This window comes from Mustela lutreola, chromosome 9, assembly GCF_030435805.1.
Source record: "Mustela lutreola isolate mMusLut2 chromosome 9, mMusLut2.pri, whole genome shotgun sequence".
Lineage (NCBI taxonomy): Eukaryota > Metazoa > Chordata > Mammalia > Carnivora > Mustelidae > Mustela > Mustela lutreola.
Window position 1 is genome coordinate 1,412,452 of NC_081298.1, and position 18,526 is coordinate 1,430,977.

The 18,526-nt window shown below is 66.9% G+C and overlaps 1 protein-coding gene across 3 annotated transcripts in view; it reads left to right on the top strand.

Annotated features, from left to right (window-relative positions):
* Positions 1-7,295: 7,295 nt before the first annotated feature.
* Positions 7,296-18,526, top strand: part of LAMA5 (laminin subunit alpha 5) — a 46,560-nt gene continuing 35,329 nt past the window's right edge. For 2 of the 3 annotated variants that reach the window (XM_059134744.1, XM_059134745.1), the window contains exons 1-2: positions 7,309-7,653; positions 12,125-12,277. In XM_059134744.1, coding sequence (XP_058990727.1) covers positions 7,348-7,653; positions 12,125-12,277 — 459 coding nt within the window. In that variant the 5' untranslated portion in view covers positions 7,309-7,347. Of the gene's footprint in view, positions 7,654-12,124; positions 12,278-18,526 lie in introns of all 3 variants that reach the window. The other variant, XR_009344839.1, reaches the window with a different exon arrangement.

Genomic DNA, 18,526 nt, shown 5'->3' on the forward strand with positions numbered 1-18,526 from the left:
AGCCGAGGGAGGCAGGCAGCGGTGGACCCTGTTTCTCAGTGGTGGTGGCGGGGCAGATGGGTCTCAGCCCCCGGGTGGCATCCAGGCCAGGGCTCCCCATGGAAATGACTCAGACTCCAGCCAGCCCAGTCTGAACCGCAGCAGGAGAGACGGGGCAGGGGCTGCCCGGCGCCTCCCGCCGACACACAGGTCCCCAGCCAGCCTCGGACTGCGTCCCCTTCAGAGCGCATCCCACAGGGACGGCTTTCCACACCGCGGTGTGTGCCTCTCCGGCCCCTTCCTGGCTCCCTTCCTCCCCAAGCCTCAGTTTCCCTTCTGGGAAACAGAACAGTGATTCCCAGCAGCTGAGCAGCTGCTTGTAAGGTACAGGCACGTGGGGGGCCCGGGGGCCCCCACAGCGTTCTCAGGAAATCTGGCTGAGAAAGCGACTTGGGGGAGGCACAGAGGGTCGTCCAGCCCAACCCCGAAGTACAGTCACTGTGGGTCCCCACCTCACTCTGCTCCCCTGGACCATGGGGGAGGCAAGAGCCCCTGCCTTGCACAGCTGGCCCGGCGAAGGGCCGCACCCAAACACATAGTGGGGGCCATTAGCACTTGTCTCCCTCTGCCCGTGGCCCAGGCCTCCCTTGGTGGTAGCATGGGGGTGCTGGTGGGTAGACTACGGGTGGGCAAGCACGTGGGGGGCACAAGGTGGACATCATCCCCACCTGCAGTGTCCTGGGGCTACGTGGTGCGGCTCAGAGCCGGGGAAGGGGTCTGTCAGCTCAGGCCTCGGGGAGCCCGGTCCTTGCCAGTCACCCTGCTTCCCGGCCCAGCCACGAGCACTGCTGGAACCCTGTGAACACAGCTTCATGGCAGGGGTGGCCCTGTCACCCCTCTGAGGCCAGACATGGGGCCGGGGGTGCCCCAGGACTGCCCGAGAGGCTGAGCGGGGAAGAACTAGGGCGTCGGGCAGGAAGGACAGGAGCAGAGAGAGAAGCCTGAGAGCAAGACAACCCCGAGAGGGAGAGTCAGCAAAGACCGAGGGTCCGCAGAGAAGGAAGGGGGAGGGGAGGGAGGCCCTGGGTCCTGGGTCCGGGCAGGGCCAGGCCAGGCCGAGGAGGAGGAGACCTGGTGGGGGCTGTCTGCCGGGCTGGTCCGGCCCAGAGCAGGGCTGCAGGGCAGTGAGGGACCGCACCTGCTGGGCACTGGTGTGGCTCATGCGATGCCCGGAGGGCTGGCTGACCTGCATGGCCCCCACCCCCCGCGGCAGACCCAGCAGGATTCAGGGGAGTCTGCTCGTGCCGCCAGGACCAGACGCCATGGGGAGCTGCAGTTGGACCCCTTCATCACAGGACCCCCAACCAGAGGTCCCAAAGCTGGCAAGGGGGTCCAGGCTAATCTGGCTCCTTTCTACGGACCGTGGGCCCCAGAGGCTGGGTCTGGGCGCTGCTGGAGGCACTCCGGACGGTCGGCCTGGCAGCCCCGGCCCTGCCCTTCCCGGGGGATCAGATTCCTCCTGCGCTGAGGACTCCTGGCCATATAAGGCCGTCTGTGGGCACCTCCTGGGGAAGCTGCGGAGCCCGCAGCCCTGCCCGCCCCCCGTGGGAGCCCGAACTTGGCCAGGTGCCCAAGGATGGAGGCGGGGAAGGGGCGTGCTGGCGCCCGATCCTGTGTGTGCGGGAGGACAGCTGGGGCCGCAGGCCTGGGGTCCCACCGGACGGGCTCCCCTCTGTGCTCAGCCCCTTGAGCCCCTTACCTGTCCCCGCCACCCTCCGGGGCTCCCCAGTCTGAGGTGTGAGGAAGGGAGATGACGGAGTCTGTCTCGCACCCCAGCCAGCGCCCGGAGGGGCCCCCTCAAGAAAGGTGTGGGGGGCGGGGGCGTCTGAGAGCAGCTTCACTGTGGACCAGGACCTTCCTTTGCTCTCCCAGACGCACGGATGCTGGAGGAGCCGAGTCTGTGCCCTGCCCGTCCCTCCCCACAAACCCCTCCAGGCTGCGGCCCAAGGGCTGTTGCTGGAGCTTCTCCCTGAGGCCCAGAGAGGGGCTTCTGGTGGAGGGGACAAGGGTGCCACTCTCCTGCCATGCCCCTGCAGGGGCCGCTTCTGGCTCGCAGACCCTGGCCTTGGACGGGATGCAGGATGGGGACAGGAATGGGGTCGTTGGGGCAGAGCAATGAGGGGTTCTTCCTGGGGGCCTGAGCCTTTCTCAGAATCGCTCCCCAAGTCGCCGGGCCCTCCACAGCCTGGCTGGCCTGGGGGAGGCAAACCCAAGAGGCTGGTCCTCGGTGCAGGGGCCAGGCCCGGAGCCACCGCTCAGCCAACGAGGCAGGACACAGCTGAGATTTAACTTAACAGAATGAGTAAGTCCAAGAGGTCAGCCCAGGAATCAACGCCCGCTGACTCTGGGGGGTCCAGACCCCAGGCAGGAAGGGAGGGAGGGGCCGGACAAAGAGCAGGGTCACTCTTGTGATCCAGGTGGAGGTGACAAGGTCAAGGCGCCCTGAGACGGGCGGGAGCAAGGACTACTGGACAGAGGGGCACCTGCTCCACAGGGCCTGGTGGGCTGCGGTTCCACAGGGCCTGGTGGGCTGCGGTGACTGGCTCTTATCCTGAGCTGAGTGGAAGCCCCTGGGTTGAGTGGGGCGGGGGGCGGAGCGGGGCCACCTGCAGCTGCTCCAGCCCAGAGAAGCTCCTTCCAGCGCACGGCGCACTCACAAGGCCATGTGGCTCGAAGTCATTCGGGGAAGGGGTCCCCTCCCTTCATCTGAAGCCCTGGAGGCTGCAGTAGGGGCCATCCAGGCTGGACCCCAGACCATGAGCCCTGGTCCAGGGTCCCCGCACATCCGTGCTACTCTCGTGGCATCCTTGGAGTCATGTGGCCCTGTACTCCCGAGCACCCCGGGGTCATGCGCCTTTATAGCCAGTCCGCCTGCCCCAGGCACCAAGTGGGAGGAAGGCAAGCCCAGCTGGGAAAGGAGCTTTGGGAACCCTCCTGGGAGAGCCCAGGATTGGGGGGACCGGCCAGCCCTGGTCTCCTGTGGCCCCTGGCCACACCTGAGCCTGCCTATGCTCCATCCTGTGGGCAAGTCCTCCTCCTGCCATCAGGATGCCCACAGGTCAGGCCTGCAGGGGATCATGGCCTGGGAGCTGGGCACAGAGCAGGCAGACAGGGAAACTCCTGGGGTTCTGGGGTCAGAAGGCTCCCAGAGTAGGGACCTTGGTTGGGCAGCTTATGGGTCAAAACCATCTGTTCCTGATGGGGGTCAACTCTGAGCCTAGCAGACTGTGAGTTTCCCAGAACCACATGCCCTTGAAGCCAGGGAGAGCCCCGTGATGGCCCGCCAGGGCTGTAGGCAGGGAGGAAAAAGTACCACTCCTTCCAGAGCAACAAGGGGCCGACTCTGGGCCCCCTCCTCGTGCAGGAATGCTGGAGCTCTCACCCGGCCCCATCCTTCTGAGGGCAACAGTCCTTGATGTGGGGCCGGGGGGGGGGGGACACAAGTGGTGGCGCAGGAGGTAAGGGGCGCTCCTAGCCTAAGGGAGGAGCCCAGCTGCTCTTCTGGGCCTCCCTCCAGCTCTCGGGCCCTGGCCCCCATTCCTGGAAGCCTGTCCTTTGCCCACTGGCAGCTCCTAAGCTCTGGGCCAGTCCCATGGTGGGCTGTACCCACGAAAGGCCACAGGAAGGCTGTGGGCTGAATAATGGCCAAGAGGGGACCAGGATTTCCCTCAGTCCTGCTGGGTTGATGACCTCCCGATGAGGCCGTCTCTCAGCGGCAAGTCTTCAGGGCGCCCAGCTGGTCTGTGTCTCCCTCCCACAGGACCGGGTTCTGCCGTGGTGGCTGACAGTGGCCACCAGACTCAGCTTGGTGCCTGCCCCTGCCCCACCCCCAGTGTCTGGGGTACATGTTCTCACCAGCTGGGTTCCCTGGAAGGGCACCAGGGCAGCCTTCAGAAAGGGAGCAGCCCTCAGATATCCCAAAGCACAGAGCGAGCTACGCGGCAAGCCCTCTTCCTGCAGAGACGGGCTTCCCCAGTGGCAGAGCAGAGCCCTGTGGCCTCTCTCGGTGAGCGGGCGGCCCGCCGGAACCGCAGGGCCTCCTCCGCCTCACAGCTCTGCAGGGACACCACCCCGACGGGCGACTGCACAGCTTCTCCCCAGAGCGCAGGGCCGGGGGAGAGCTGGACCCTGGGGACGGTAGGTCGGGCACAGTGGTCTGTTACCGACTGGGCCGGCGGTGATGTGGGTGATGTGTGCGGAGCGAGTGGACACCCCGTACCCCCGCTTTCCTGCCAGGCCGGCTTCCCCCGAGGTTATGGCTCAGGCTGTCAGAGTGCGGGTGCCCTGCCCCCCCCACATCTGCCCTGGCGATGTTGCTGACTGGGAGGCTCCTGAGGATGCCTCCGCTGAGTGGGGAGCGGGGTTAGGGGCTCAGGTGGGGGGTCGTCCTGAGGCCAAGCTTATCTGGCTCAGGGTGAGGGCGAGTGGGCCAGGGCCGGGAGTACCTCTTCCCCCTCCCCCACCGGTCTCCAACCTCCCATTTACCCTGAGGCTGGGTGGGGAGGGGCTCAGGTTTGGGGCCTCCCCTCTGGTGGTGGCAAGCGTCCGTCGTCCGTCCGTCCCTCCGTCCCTCCGTCCGTCCGACCGGTAGGAGGAGGAAGACAGGCTGCTTCTGAGCCCCTCCCCGTGGCGCTCCTGCCTTTGATAACCTGCGCTGCACCTCCGCCCCACCCCCACCCAGGACCGAGGACAGAACGCTGGGCTGCCTGGTTGCCGGCCGGGCTGGGGGACCCTTCGTCAGGGACCAGTGTCCAAAAGGTACCCAGTTAAGTGTCAGGGGAGAAAACGCGTGGCTGACCGCGCCGGTCCTCCTTGCTGGCTGCCTTCCTGACAGTCCTGGAGCGTTCAGCCTCGGTTTCCCCACTCGTAAGGAGGAAAAGGGGCCGGCTCGCCTGGGAGGCAGAGGAAGACATCAGTGAGTCCTTTGCGGGTGACTTGCCGGAAATGTGACATGGGAGGCCAGGGTAGAGGTGGGCACAGAGGGCCCCGCCCTCCCCTGCCCTGCCCGCCTGCCCGCCTGCCCGCAGAGGGCCCCTCCAAGAGGCCAGTGTGCGGCCTGACTGGGACAGCATCTTCGTCCTCCCCGCTGCCTCCTCCCTGGGCACAGCAGCTGGCATGGGCACGGGGTGGGCACATTCTCCTGCCCACTTCGGTCCCCCCCACCCCAGCTGCTCCTGGGACAGCTGTCTGCCAGGAAGCCACTAGCCCCGGATTAACCCTTCCCGCACCAGGTGCCCTGGCTGACTTGGCACATACTCAGGCCACCCCTCCTCCCCTGGCCTGCTCTATACCCTCAGAGGGCAGAGGCCTGGCCGTTAGGGGGGTCTGCCAGCTGCCCCCCACCCAGGGATGCTGGGAAACTGACCAGAGAGGAGGGGGAGAGTGGGAGGGTCCCCAGCCTCCAGACCTCAGACCACCAGGACCCCCAGCTATCAAAGGGGTGCCAGGGTCCAGAGCACCGTGCGGTGATGTGCACAATGAGGTGATCTCTGGGCACAGGATGGGGGCAGGTCAAATTCCCATCTGGAAGCCCTGCCACTGCCCAGAGGTGGCTCTCCATCTGTCTCTTGCAAGGGGTCATGAATTAGCTCTTGAGCTGGCTTGTCTGCTTGGGGATTCCAGATGATTCCATGTCTCCCGCCCACCCTCTGGGCCAGCTCCTCCCCAACTCGAAACTTCTCCCACAAAGGCAGCCGCCTCTTTTTGCCCTCCCCCAGGTGGAAGAACTAAAAGAAAAGTTACAAAATCATGGAAGACTAGAGAGGAGGAGGGCGGTCATCCTCACTGCTATGTCCCAACTCCGAGGAGAAAGGGACACTCAGCTCCCTTGAGATACAGGATTTGGTGGTGGCCAGGGACACCCAGAAGGATGCGAATGATAAAGCACACTTCTGGGGCAGCTGCTGCCGCAGGACCCCCACCAGGACCAGCCGGCCACCACCCCAGACACTTATTCTACCCATCACCCAGGACTGTCCAGGGGGCCCCACGTGGGACATATGCACCCAGCTGGCCTGGCTCAGAGAATGGGGGGAAGCTGCCAGCCCAGCAGCTGCGCACCAGCCCCCCCCCCCCAGGCCTCCCTGTGAGGCCGATTTGGGCCAGGAGTTGGAGGGGAGGAGGAGGAGACCCAGTGGTCACAGCCACCGAAATGCAGAAGCAGCTGGGACACAACCCTAAGCCCTGGCCTCTAGGTCCTGTGTCATTTCCCAAGCATCCTCCAGCAACTGGGGGCTGTACCAGCACGGGGACCGGCTCTGAGCTGGGAGGGTTTGGCTGGCAGAAGATGGTGGAGTCACGGTCCTCCAAAGCACAGGCACCTCGAGGCACAAGGGCGAGCTCCCGGGTGACTCTAACAGCGCTGCTCAGTAGAAGTCCTTTGCAGCCCATCTTCCTGGCACCCTCGGGGTCCTGAGCATCCTCCATTTGCCACAGGGGCCCCACAGTGGGCATCTGTGTCCTGTGCCTCTTGCTCCATTTCCTTATTTCAGAATATTGAAGAGCCAAGTACAGGTGGGAGTGGCAGAGTTGAATCTGACCTGTCTGCCCCAGGGACGCATGGGGTCCCCAAGCCGGGTCTTTCTTACTCCCTGTGGGCCCCCGCCCACAGTCACTTGTGGCTGGCAAGGGCTCACCTTCTCGGCTGCAGAAAGAGGCAGATATTGGGGGGGTGCGGTATAAGGGAGAAAAACCAAACACCGAACAGAGGAGTGAGGCTGCACAGGGTCTGCGGAGGTCACCCCGTGGAGTCCTGGGGAACCAAGCGTTGGGGCTCCAGTGGGGGTCACTCTGGACACGGAGCCGCTTCTGGGCTGGAGGTGGGAACGGGCCGGGCCCTTGGTGAGGCAGAGGGCCCAGGCCGGCCGCTGCGCAAGCTTTCACCGAAGCGCCTGTCCCCGGGCCGCCGGGGGCGCTCGGCCTCCAAGAGGTGCCCAAAGTTAGGGAAACAAAGAGCGGAGCCGCCAGGCTGGGAAGAGCGGGCCGGGCGCCCGGGACCCGGGGACGCCGCTCGGGACCGGGAGCCACGCCCTGGGGGGGAGGGAGGTCGCGGTTGGGCCGCGTTCCCACCGCCTGGCCCCGGGCCAGCAGGTGCCCCTTCTGGGGAGGCCGGCCGGACCGGGGTTCGAAGAGTTAAGGCCCCCGGCCGCCCCTCCCCCTCTCCGCCCCTCCCCGCCCCCTCCCCGGGGCGCGGGGCTCGGGCGCCCGGGCGGGCCGGGGCGGGGCCTGACGTCCGCAGGCGGGGCGAGCCCGCCGGCCACCGCCGCACTCCCTGGGCTCCCGCGGCGCGGCGGTCCACGGAGCTGGAAGATGGCGAAGCTGGGCGCGCGGCTCGGCGCTGGGAGCGCACGGGGCGCGGCGGGGTCGCGGGGCCCCGGGCCGCTGCTCCTGGTCGGCCTGGCGCTGCTGGGCGCAGCGCGGGCGCGGGAGCCGGCGGACGGCGGCTTCAGCCTGCACCCGCCCTACTTCAACCTGGCCGAGGGCGCCCGCATCACCGCCTCGGCCACCTGCGGCGAGGAGGCCCCGGCGCGCGGCGCCCCGCGCCCCACCGAGGACCTTTACTGCAAGCTGGTGGGCGGCCCCGTGGCGGGCGGGGACCCCAACCAGACCATCCAGGTGAGCGCGCGCCGGGGCTGGGTCGCCGCCGAGCGGGCGGCGGGGTGGCGAGGACGCGGGCGCCGGGGACGGACTTGGCGGGGAGCGCCCAGGTACGGACCGAAGCCCGCGCGCCCCGTCCCGACGCGCTGGTTCCGCATTTCGGGAAACGGGAGGGACCCCAGGTCGGCCTTTCAGGCTCGGCCAGAGGAGTGCGCGTCCCCGGGCGGCGGTGGCAGGGCGGGAGGGGCGCTGGTGCCCGATCCCTGGCCGCCCCGAGTCCCGGGATCCTGGCGAGGGCGGGTCTTGGCTTCCACCGCGGCTGCCGGTGGGGAAGGGGCGGGCCCGCTCTGCCTTTCCCCGGGACAAGCTGCAACCTGCCGGCGCGCACGCCACGGGGATGACGGCGGGAGGGTCGGGCTTCCTGGAGTTTGGAGTCCGACACTGGAGGCTCTCACTGCTTGTAGCAGAGGGTTGAAGCCGGGGATCTAGGGACATGATGGGACCCTTAAGGTGTGTGTGTGTGGGGGGCAAACCATGGTATTTTTAATTGGGGGTGCAAACACAGATGCAAACTCTGGGCAGCATCTCTGCCCCACAGGTGCTGGTTTGTCCTCTTCAGTCTCCTTGAGGAGATGGGGTTTCAACCCCCCCCCCCCCAAGGCACTCCAGGAGGCCCACCCAAGCCAGGAGTCTAGGTGGGGGCCGGTTCGGGGGCTCCAACTGCACCGGACACCTGACGGGGAAGGATTCTCTGGGCTTAGCTTGAGGGCTGGGATCCTGCGAGGCCGCTGGGCCACCCTTGGAGGCGGGTACTGTCTTCCCACCCCTCCCGAACCTTAGAGAGAGTGGAGGCCCCAGGGCGGTTGTAACCTGAGTCACCACTGTTCTGGTGGAAGAGGGGGGGGGGAGGGCAGTGGGAGGTGGATTAGCTAGGGTGGGTGATGAGTGGAGGAGCCTCCGCGGGCCCCTTGCTGGGCCTGCCTGCCCACTGCCCCAGGCCCTCCCCTGCAGGGGGGAGCAGAGCGGGGGTGGAGGGCCACCTGGTCCCCAGAGCCATCCTGCCACGCATGCTGGCCTCCCTTAGGCTCCTGGGCTTACCTGTGTGCCCTCCCCTGTGCCCAGCACAGCTGATACAAGGGGTGTCAAACCCATGTTTCAGATAGGGAAACTGAGGCCTGGAGAGTTGTACTGTGGACACCCGCTGAAAGGCCCGCTGTCGGCCAGGGTCTGGCACAGGCGAGCAGTGAGAACCCGTCCCTGCCGCAGGCCCTTGGCACATCTGGTTGATGTTAGAGGCTGGGTGGCAGGAAGGAACTTGTGTGGGGGTCTCCAGAGGGCCCGGTTGAGCCCTTGATGCCCCTTCCTGGCTCACCTGGGTCCCTTAGAACGCCCATCCTGTACCCTGCGGGCCTCGGCTGAGTAGCTCCCTCGAGGACCCCTGACTTTTGTCTCACTTCATGTGCTTAAGGGAGCAGCCTGGGGGCCCAGGTGAGAGCACCTTTCCTCTGCTTCTCCTTAGCTGTGTGCTTTCTCTCCCTGGGCCTCAGGCTTCTCATCTGCCAAATGGGTATGAGAGCCTGCTTCACCTGGGGTTGTGAGCATGGCGGAGGAGCCTGGGAAGCCCTCGGCTCGGGAGAGACCGAGACCGCTGACGCACATGGTGTCACGTGGGGGGAAGCAGGCCCCGGGTGAGCGCGGACAGCCCTGCCCCCGCCGCTCCTGGCCTGGTGAGAGAGAGAGAGAGAGACAGAGACAGAGGCAGAGAGAGGCAGAAGCTCCCCTTTGAGTGTTGGGAGCACAGGTTAGCACGCCTGGTCTCGCCACCAGCTGTGCTAGGAAGATGCATTGGCGCGAGGGGTACAAGCTGCACAGCCATGTGGCCTGGCTGCGTCCCTGGCCCGGCCAGTGCCTCTGCCTTCGCCTCTAGCTGCACGGGCCGCCTGCTTGCTGCCCCGACCCTGGAGTGGGCTGTCGAGAAGGCCTGGCCTGTAGTCCCCATCTGGGGCCGAGCTCAGGGGGGGGGCAGTGGGGGAGGAGCAGGTGCCAGGGAGGTGGTGCCCTGAGAGTTCAGTCTTGTGCTGACACGGGCGTTGGGTCCCAGAGGCTGTGGGGCCCGAGGATGGGGGCTAGCGGCGCCCAGGACCCCTGGAGGAGGCGGGACAGAACCTGGTGGGCCTGGGGTGAGGCCTGCTGCTGTTTAGGCGAGGTGGTCCTGTGGCGGCAGAGCACGCCGAGGGCAGCTGGGCACGTCAGCCCCGCGGCCTCAGGTGGGCACTGCAGGAATTCCGGGTTGGCCCTGGGCCCTGCCGGGGAAGTCGGGGGCTCAGCTGCCGGCAGGGTGACTCACGGGGAGGGACCTTCTTATCGCTGCTCCCTGTTTCCTCGCTCTGTTCCTGGCAGGACCCTCTGCAGCAGAGGGTGGGGGGGCCCGGTTTCCCCAGCGCGGTCCGCTGTGAGCCCAAGCCAGGCCGACTGGCCAGCCAGGAGGCCCGCATCGTGGAGAGGCACCCACTTGTAGCCTCTGGGGACTAGAGTCCCCCTGTTTGAGTCTCTGGGTGGGCCTGAGCAGAAATTTGCCTGGGACCCCTTGACCCAGCTTCCTCCTGGGCTTGGTTGTGGGGGTGTCTGACCCCAGGCAGCCTTTTCTGGAAGGCCCACCAACCCAGCCAGGTCGCCCTGCCCACCTCTTCTAGGAAGGCCCCCTCCCGCCCTCGGCCCCTCCAGGCCCCTGACGCGCGCGCCCACTTGGTGTGGGTCCCTTCTCTCTTTACCTCCTGGGAGCTCCTCTAGGTCCTGGGAGCCAGAGCCCTGGCTTTAGTTTGGGGGCCCCATTTGAGCTAGGCAGTAGAACTTCTCTGAGTGTCCCCTGCTGCTCCAGTCCCTACGTACAGCAGCCCTGGGCTGTGGGGAGGGGTGCTCAGAGGCACAGGAAGGAGGGAGGGTGACCACGAGGCAGGGGGGCAGCGAACAGAGGACCACTGACCACGAGTAGCCGGGGAGTCTCGGGCTCCTTGATAGGATGAAGAAAGCAGGGTGATGCGTGGGTTAGCTGCCTGGGGTGTCTGGAGCCCTGGGGCTCCTGCCGAGGGGGTGTCCTGTGAGCTGAGGCAGGACAAGAGATGAGAGTCCAGAGGCCACTGGCCTGAACGAGGTCTGAGCTGGGGCGGCCCGTGCACCTAGTCTGAGGGGTCCTGGGAGCCTGCTGGGTGGGAGGCGGGTCCCACAGGTCCGGTGCATGAGGTCTCATGGACCCAAGCCCACAGGGAAAGCGTGGTGCAGACCAACATCTGTGGGGGCTTGCTGGGGGCTCTCCATGGCTGCCAGGCCTGGGATTGGGGCAACAAGGGGTCTCCCACGCTCCCACCTCCAACTCCTAGGACAAGGTCTGGCCCCCTGGGAGGTTGGGAGGGGTGCGGCGGCCGCATTTCCCAGACACAGCCTCTGGGGCCTCCATCGATGCCAAATCCCAGAGGGCTACCTTTGTGTGCCAGGAGATGGCAGGTCTGGTTTCCTTCGGGGTGGAGGCTGGGCCTCTTCTCGCCAGTGGCCAGGACCCAGCTATGTTCCTCGTCCCCCGCACCGGCCCATGCCCCCGGCTCCCCGCACCTGCTCTTCCCTGACAGGGACGTCTCTGTCCCTCAGGGGACAGGCCCCAGCAGGTGGCTGGACCAGGAAAGAAGCAGCTGCCAGGCCCCGTGTGGGACCTGCTAATCTTTCCATGGCCAAGGCAGGTGCTGGCGTTACCCCCACTCTTCAGATGGGGACGCTGAGGCTCTTGGCACCGTGACTTGGCCTGGTCCCAGGGCTCGGAAGCAGCAGAGCCAGGAGGTCCAGGCCTAGCCTGGAGGCTGCCCACACGCCTCCACTCTGGGGCCTCTCCCCACAGGCTGCTAGAATGGCTTAATTCCTTCTCTCTGGAGACCCTAATCCAGGCTCTGGGTAAAACGGGAGGGTTGTGGGGGAGGGGCTGGAGGCCCTGGGGTGCAGTTTGGCTCTCCACATCGTCCTAGCCACCTGGACCCCACCCCACCCTGATGCTCCCGGGCCTTCTGTCTGGGGATGTGCCCCCCCCGCCCCGCCGACCAGCCCTCTTTCTGCCTGGGCTCCGGTTCCACTGACCTTTGGGTCCCGGGCTCCCTGCTTCCCCCTGGCCCCAGGCCCTGCGGGGCTCCCCACCTGTCTGGAGCCCACCCCCACTTGCAGCATAGGCCTCAGACGCCCCCCCCCAGAGAGGCGCCCTCTTTTCCCTCCTAAAGAGGGGGCTCTTCTCCTTCCCCGCTCTCCTCTTTCCCCTGTGGGGGTACGACTGTCCCTCTCCAGAGCCGAACCCCCAAGCCCAGGACGTAGTAGGCACTCTGTGCTTGCCAAGCGAGCGGGGAATGGCAGGAGAGGGTCGGCAGGTCGGGGGTGCGGGGCTGGGGGGTGACCGAGGGGCAGGGTGCCAGCCCCCCACCCCCGCCATCTGACCGCGTCCGCCCCCCCCCCCCAGGGCCAGTACTGTGACATCTGCACGGCCGCCAACAGCAACAGGGCACACCCCGTGAGCAACGCCATTGACGGCACGGAGCGCTGGTGGCAGAGCCCGCCGCTGTCCCGGGGACTAGAGTACAACGAAGTCAACGTCACCCTGGATCTGGGCCAGGTAGGGTCCCCACCTCGGGAGCGGTGGCCATGGGGCCTGGCAGGAGCTGCGGGTGGCAGGCCCCACGCCGACGGAGGCGTGGCCGTGGGCACCTTCTGTGTGTCCTGTCAGCACCCCTGCCGCACGCAGGGAGAGAGGAGGCGGGAGGGGGCTTCCCAGAGGTCACAGTTTGGGTCAGGGGACAGCTTGGAGGAGGGCCCAGATGCTGGGAGGCCCTGGTGTTTACTTGGAGGAATTCCTTTGCCTGGAGCCTGGCGCTGCCTGGCGGCCGTGGGAGGGGCCCGGCCGCGGAGGAGGCTCTGGAAGTGGACATTCCTGGCATACCTGTGCTGTCCGGGCCACCTTGGGGTCAGGTGGACCACCTGCTCAGGCCACCGCTGTAGGCTGTCCTTGGCCTTTGAAGCCCTGGCTCATGGGGTAGGGGGCAGACATTTCTGCCTGAGCAATGAGCCCTGCGCGCTAGTGGGATTCGGGGGGGGGGGGGTCGGGCTCCCTCAGGCTCTGTCCTGCTCTTGGGGGACTTGGCCAGTGCCTGGCCCCGGTGACCTGCCTGTGAGACGGGCTGGCAGTCCTGTTGCCACGGGGGGTGCGGTGGGGACAGGGCGATGAAGCCGAGCCTGGAAGTGACTGATCCCGGGCCTGCCTGGGGTCACGGTGACGAGCTCTGTCCTGCTGGAGCCCTGCCTGTTCACGGTGGTGGCTTTGCCACCGTCCTGGGTGTGACCAGGGTGATGTCTGCTCCTTGCTGGCCCCTCCCCACTGTCCCCCGGTGTTAGGAGAGGTGGGGAAGTGGCTGGAAGGCTGGGGCCCAGAGCGGGGTTGGGGTATTTTGCTGGCGAATCTCCTGCCTGAAGCCTGGAAGCCGGCAGGCCTGGCCCAGGGGAAGGTGAGCCTGGAGGGGAGCGGGTTCCTTCATTAGCGTTAGCCCTCGGTTATCCGGTTAGCCTCGGTTATCCCCTCGGAGAAGCAGCCCTCGTGCAGGGGGAGGAGCTGGGCTGGGGTGGACCGGACTGGGGAGGGGGCTGGTCCGCTCGCTCTCTGGGTTCAGCTCACTGGGTTCTGATCACATCCGTGCTGTCCTGTCACCTGGAGGGAGTCTGGGAGGGGCATCAGAAGCCTGTGGGGCCCTGGGGTTCTCCTCTCTCTGGCACCGCTGTTGGGGGCCCATGGACGGGGAAGGAGAGCTTGTTGCTGTTCCCCGGGGCCGTGGGAGGGAACTTGTGCTGAGCTGGAGGGTTCTTCCTGCCTCCTCTCCTGCTCTATGGGACAGACCTGGCTGGGGGGTGGGGGGGGCGGGGAGGGAGGAAGGCCCGAGCCCAGCCCTGTCCTCATGGCATTGCCAGGGTGGCCGCAGAGCACGTGGATACGAGGCCCCCCTGAGGTGCCGTGAGGGGCCGGGGAGGGGCTCGGACGGTGCTCTGCTCCCTCGGGGCTCCGGGGGCCCCGGCCTCCCCATCTGTGAAATGGGCTGGCGCTGATGAAGCTGGCCCTGTGTTTGTCTCGTGCACTGGTTCCAGGCCATCGAGCGGCTGTCACAGCATATCCTGACTCTCCAAGCCTCAGTTTCCCCAACTGTGGGATCACAGAGAAGAACACGGGAGGGAGGAGTGACTCGCCCGTCCGGAGGGTCCCACCCTCTCTCTCCCTCCCCCACCCTCCTTCCCTTTTGTCCGCCCTCCGACCCACCATGTCTCTGTCCGTCCCACCATGTCTCTGTCCGTCTACCCACCGGCCCCTCCCTGCCTCCCTCCCCTCCACCGCCTGCGGATGAATCCCCCTAAGCCTGTCTTGGTTTGGCCAAGGGGCTGCCGGCGTGGATGGGGAGGGGGCGGACACGGACTGCCTGCTCACGTGCTTTGGAGTCGGGCAGTGTAGACGGGCCCAGGGTCTGGCTCGTCGGGCGGTGTAGATGGGCCCAGGGTCTGGCTGCGTGGGAGCGAGAGCCGCCTTCCTCCACCTGTGCCCCGCTGAGATGGGGTCCCAGAGGAAGTCCCGCGTTCCCGCCGCTCTCTTGGAAAGGGAGCGCCTTGCCTCTTCCTCCCTGAGCCACTGAGCAGCAACTGGGTCCCTTGGCGGGGAGCCCCTGCTTGCTGGGGTGGGGGACGGAGGCCAGGCCTGGCCCTCAGTGCCCCATTGCAGGGCAGGGGAGCCCCATGTAGGGCAGGAGTAGCAGCGACGTTTCCGGAGGGTGGAGGCTTGGAGCATCAGGGGGAATGTTTGGGGGCCTAGAATGTGACCCTCTCAGGGACCTGGGGTCTGAGCCCTCAAGAGCCCCTTGTCTGTTGAGGTCCTGAGGATGTCCCCAGGGCAGGACCCTCGGAGCCCACTTCCTGGCGCAGATGGGGTGACAGGCTGAGCCCGAGGGGCCTGGCCACGCTAGCACAGCCCAAGGGGCAGAGCCCAGGGGTCCTGGCCGTGTACTGGGTTTTCTCCCTTCGGGAAAGGCGTGCTTGGAGGCATGGGTCCTGGGTGGGGCTGGGCTTCCGTGAGGAAGCCAGGCCGAGCGGGCAGTGGGTCTGGGCACGCCCCCTGTGGCGGGCCGCCAGCAGCCTTTGTTCTGGGATCTGGAGCAGATACCCTGGGAAGGGGGAGGAGGCAGCTGGCACTGGGCACCAGGGGCCTTCCTGCCCCCAGGAGAGCCGAGAAAGGGGGCAGGGAGGCTGCATGCCCGGTGGGCGGGCAGAGAACTGATGGCGCGTGATCCCTGCCGTGTCTGGGGGCCCAGGAGCCCCGGGGCCCTCCGTGAGCCTGTTCCCTCTTGCCCTGAGTCACCGCTCCATCCTCCTTCCCAGTCACGGGAGGCGGGGGACAGTGGGACCCCCTCCTTCCTTGTGGTAGACGGAGAAACGGAGGTTCTGTGAGTCAGTCCTGGCTGGGAAGGGCACGGGAGGCCCAGGCCCGAGGTCCCTGCCGCGCTTGCCTTGTGGACCTTGTCCGGGAACCCTGAGACCTGAGAGAACAGAGCTGTGGGTCTGACGCTGCTGGGCACCGGCCTCCGAAGGGGGTGTCCTCCGGAGGGGTGCAGTCCCAGGGCCTGCCTGGGGGTGCTCCTGGGGCCTCCTGCCAGCCTGAGGCTCCCATTCCCTGACCTAGGGCAGGGTGGGCGTCGCTTCTGACAGCCTGGGCTCGGGCTGCACGGCGGGATAGGTGCTGGCTCCGGCGCCCTGCCCCCACGGGGGGGCTCTGGACAGTGTCTCGAAGAGCTGGGCAGAGATAGCGGGGCCTTGCTGTGGGGGGAGACCCCGGCCTTTCCAGACAGCCCTCTGGGGCCTGCCGTGGGGGAGGGACTCTCCCCAGCAGGCCTCTCCCTTCCCTGCCTGCTGCAGCCACACTGCCCAGACCCGGCTTCGGGGGGCAATGCTGATCCCTCCCAGCCGTGTTCCTACCTGTGACCGGGCAGGCCAGCCCTGTGTCTCAGCCCTCCAAGGCTAGGGGCAGGGGTTTGGTAGGGGTAATGGTGCAGAGGGTCCAGCTTCAGCGTCAGGGTGTAGGCTGGGGTAGTTGGGCATGAGGCCAAATGTTGAGGGCTAGAAATGCCAGGGTCAGGGTCAGTGCACTCCCTAGGGGACAGTGGGGAGCCAGGGCGGACACCGGCTGCCAACCACCCACCAGACAGGGCGTACTGAGGAGCAAAGCTTTGGCACAGCTGCGAGCCATTGCGGGTGAGCCCTTCCTGGGCACTTGGGGAAACTGAGCCAGGGCGGAGTGACCGAGACCCTGGTGCAAGTCTCCGGAGTTGACGATGGGCTTGGGGACAGCCTGGCCATGTGGGCTGTGGCTCCTGGGCTGTTTCCGCTCTGAGTGCAGGGATGAGAGCTCCTGCATGTGGGCTGAGGGCCTTAGAGCACGCCGGCTGCTTTGGCTGTTAGGGTCCCCAGGCAGCTCTGCCCTGCCCGCCCCGGGTTCGGGCAGCATGTCGTCAGAGGCCAGCTGGCTCGGGGCTGCCTGGGCAGGCCTCCTGGTCCCAGGGTGCCTGCTGGCCTGCTGGCTTATGAGGCTATGGCCACTGGCCCAGCTGTCTGGCCCGGCTGGGCACTCGGCCATGGGGCCGGCACCCTGGGAATGTCAGTGGGGTTGTTCAAGAGAAGTGGCAGGAAGTATGGGCAAGGCTGGCGGGGCTCTGGTTACTGAGCCCCCACCAGGGACAGGTGTGCGGGCTGGACTGGACACGGGCCCTTGAGCTGGGGTCCTGGTGGCGTCCGTGGGGTAGACACCCCTTCTCCAGTACAGGCCCCGCCCCTCCTCATGAGAATGAGCAGGTTCCTTTGCTCAGAGGACGTGGGGCCGGAGGCGCCGCCCAGGCCCAGGGGCCATTTGTCGCCAGCCCTGCGCATCTCATCGCTGACACGCTTGCGGACGCGCTTGCCTGTGGCCGTCCAGGCGTACTCAGGCCGGATCCTTCCCCCCCCCCCTCCCCCCACCCCGGTGGGCCCCCAAAGCCTCCAGTTCTCTATGTTTAAACAACCCCACGCACTGGTCTCCAGCAGCACCACTCACCGAGACTAAACTGTTTAGGTTTGGGGGCTCCTCTTGGGGATAAACTCTGTGTCCTGTGGTCCACGACTGACCATCTGGCCTGACCCGGGCCAGGCTGCAGGAGGAGGAGACGGCGACAGCCCCTGGCGGTGGGGGTCTTGGAATAGCCAAGTGCTGAGCCACGTAGGATAGTCGTCCTCCGCTCTCGCCGGCGGGGCCCCGCGCACCTGTCCGGGCCCTCCCAGCCCCTCTTCCCCAAAGGTCTCCCCCCGCGCTGCACACCTGTGCCCTGAGTGCCCCAACTGGCAGAGCGAGGCCCTGAAGCCACCAAGCATGTCCTGCGTTTCCGTGTTCTGCTCTCCTGCCCCCGACCCCTGCCCCTCCTGGAGCTTGCCAGGCTGGTCGGCGGTGCTCATCTAACCAGCTGGGGCTCCAGGAGGCACGCCCGCCCTGCTCTGCCATTACTCTGCACTGTTCCAGATGGGGGTCTCTGCGGGGAGGGTGGGCGGATCTGGGGGTGCGGGGCCCTGAAGGTGGGCTCTGGCAGTCTGGGGTGGGGGAGGATCCAGGAGGTCTGGGTGTCCCAGGGCTCACTCCAAGAGGAAGCCCGGACGCCTGGCTAGGAGGGGCTTCCTGCTTCCGCCCGGCCACAGCCTGGGACCCTGGCCCGTCCCGGGCATCAGCGTGGGGCCCTGCTTCCTGTGGGGCCAGGGCTGAGTCACAGACTGCCCGGTGATTCACGCTGGCCGGCCCAGCGGAACGGGGCCGGGACGGGGGGTGGCGGACAGGCTCCCTCCTCCCCTGGGACAGGGGCACGAGGGCCAGCCTGGGTCTTCCCAGCCCTGAGATCGGCCAGGGCGGGGGTAGGCTGTGCCGGCCACAGCCGTGCTCTTGGTGACGTGGTGCCTCAGCCCAAGTGGCTGCTGACCAGCCGTCCCCCTCTGCCCCCCTTCCCGTGCCCGGGGGCTCCAGAGGCCGCGGCGGGGTCTGCGGCAGCAGTGTTCTGGTTAGCCCTCCCCGTGTTGTCCAGGCCCCAGCCCTGTGCACAACCCACGCCCCCCCCCCTGCAGCACCCCCACCAGGGCCGCTGACTCCTGCTTGCCCACTTCCAGGGGTAGGTGGTATCTGCCCGCTCTGCGCTCTGGGGAGACACTGTGTCCCAACCCACACCCCTGCTATGTTTGTCTTCCTACTGCCCCCCCGCTCCCTGTCCTGGGAGTGGAAGGGACAGCCGGGGCCCTGCAGCCACTGAACCCTGGAACCCACCCTGGCCTCTTGACCCGGCCCCAGCCCCCCTCCGGCCATGGTCCCTGGGGCTGTGCTGCCTGCTGCGGAGCCCTGACCCTCGGCGCTCAGGCCAGGCGTGGGGGCTGGGGCCGCGGCAGCCGAGAGGCAGGTCCGGCTGCTGTGCTGGAGACGTGCCTGACCCCAAAATAGCCCAATTTTTAAAAATAACTCAGCAGGCTTTTGTTCGGCTTTATGCGTTAAAAGACATTTCTTTTCTTCTGCCCAGAACTTTGCGGCAGCAGGAAAGGTCAGCCCCCGTTGGCGGTGGCGAGGAGCGGGCTGGCCAGTGGGGGAAGGCTGGGTCTTGGGAGGTTCAGGGGTCTGCTTGTGCTCCCGGGGCCTGTCTGGGGCCGCTGTGGGGTCCTGGCAACCCAACCCTGCTGGGGACAGATGGGGCGTGCAAGGTGCACGGCTGCCGGGATCCCCTTCAGCCCAGGGCCGTGGGGACAGCAGTTGAGGGCCCGTGTGACTGGCGAGGTGGCGCAC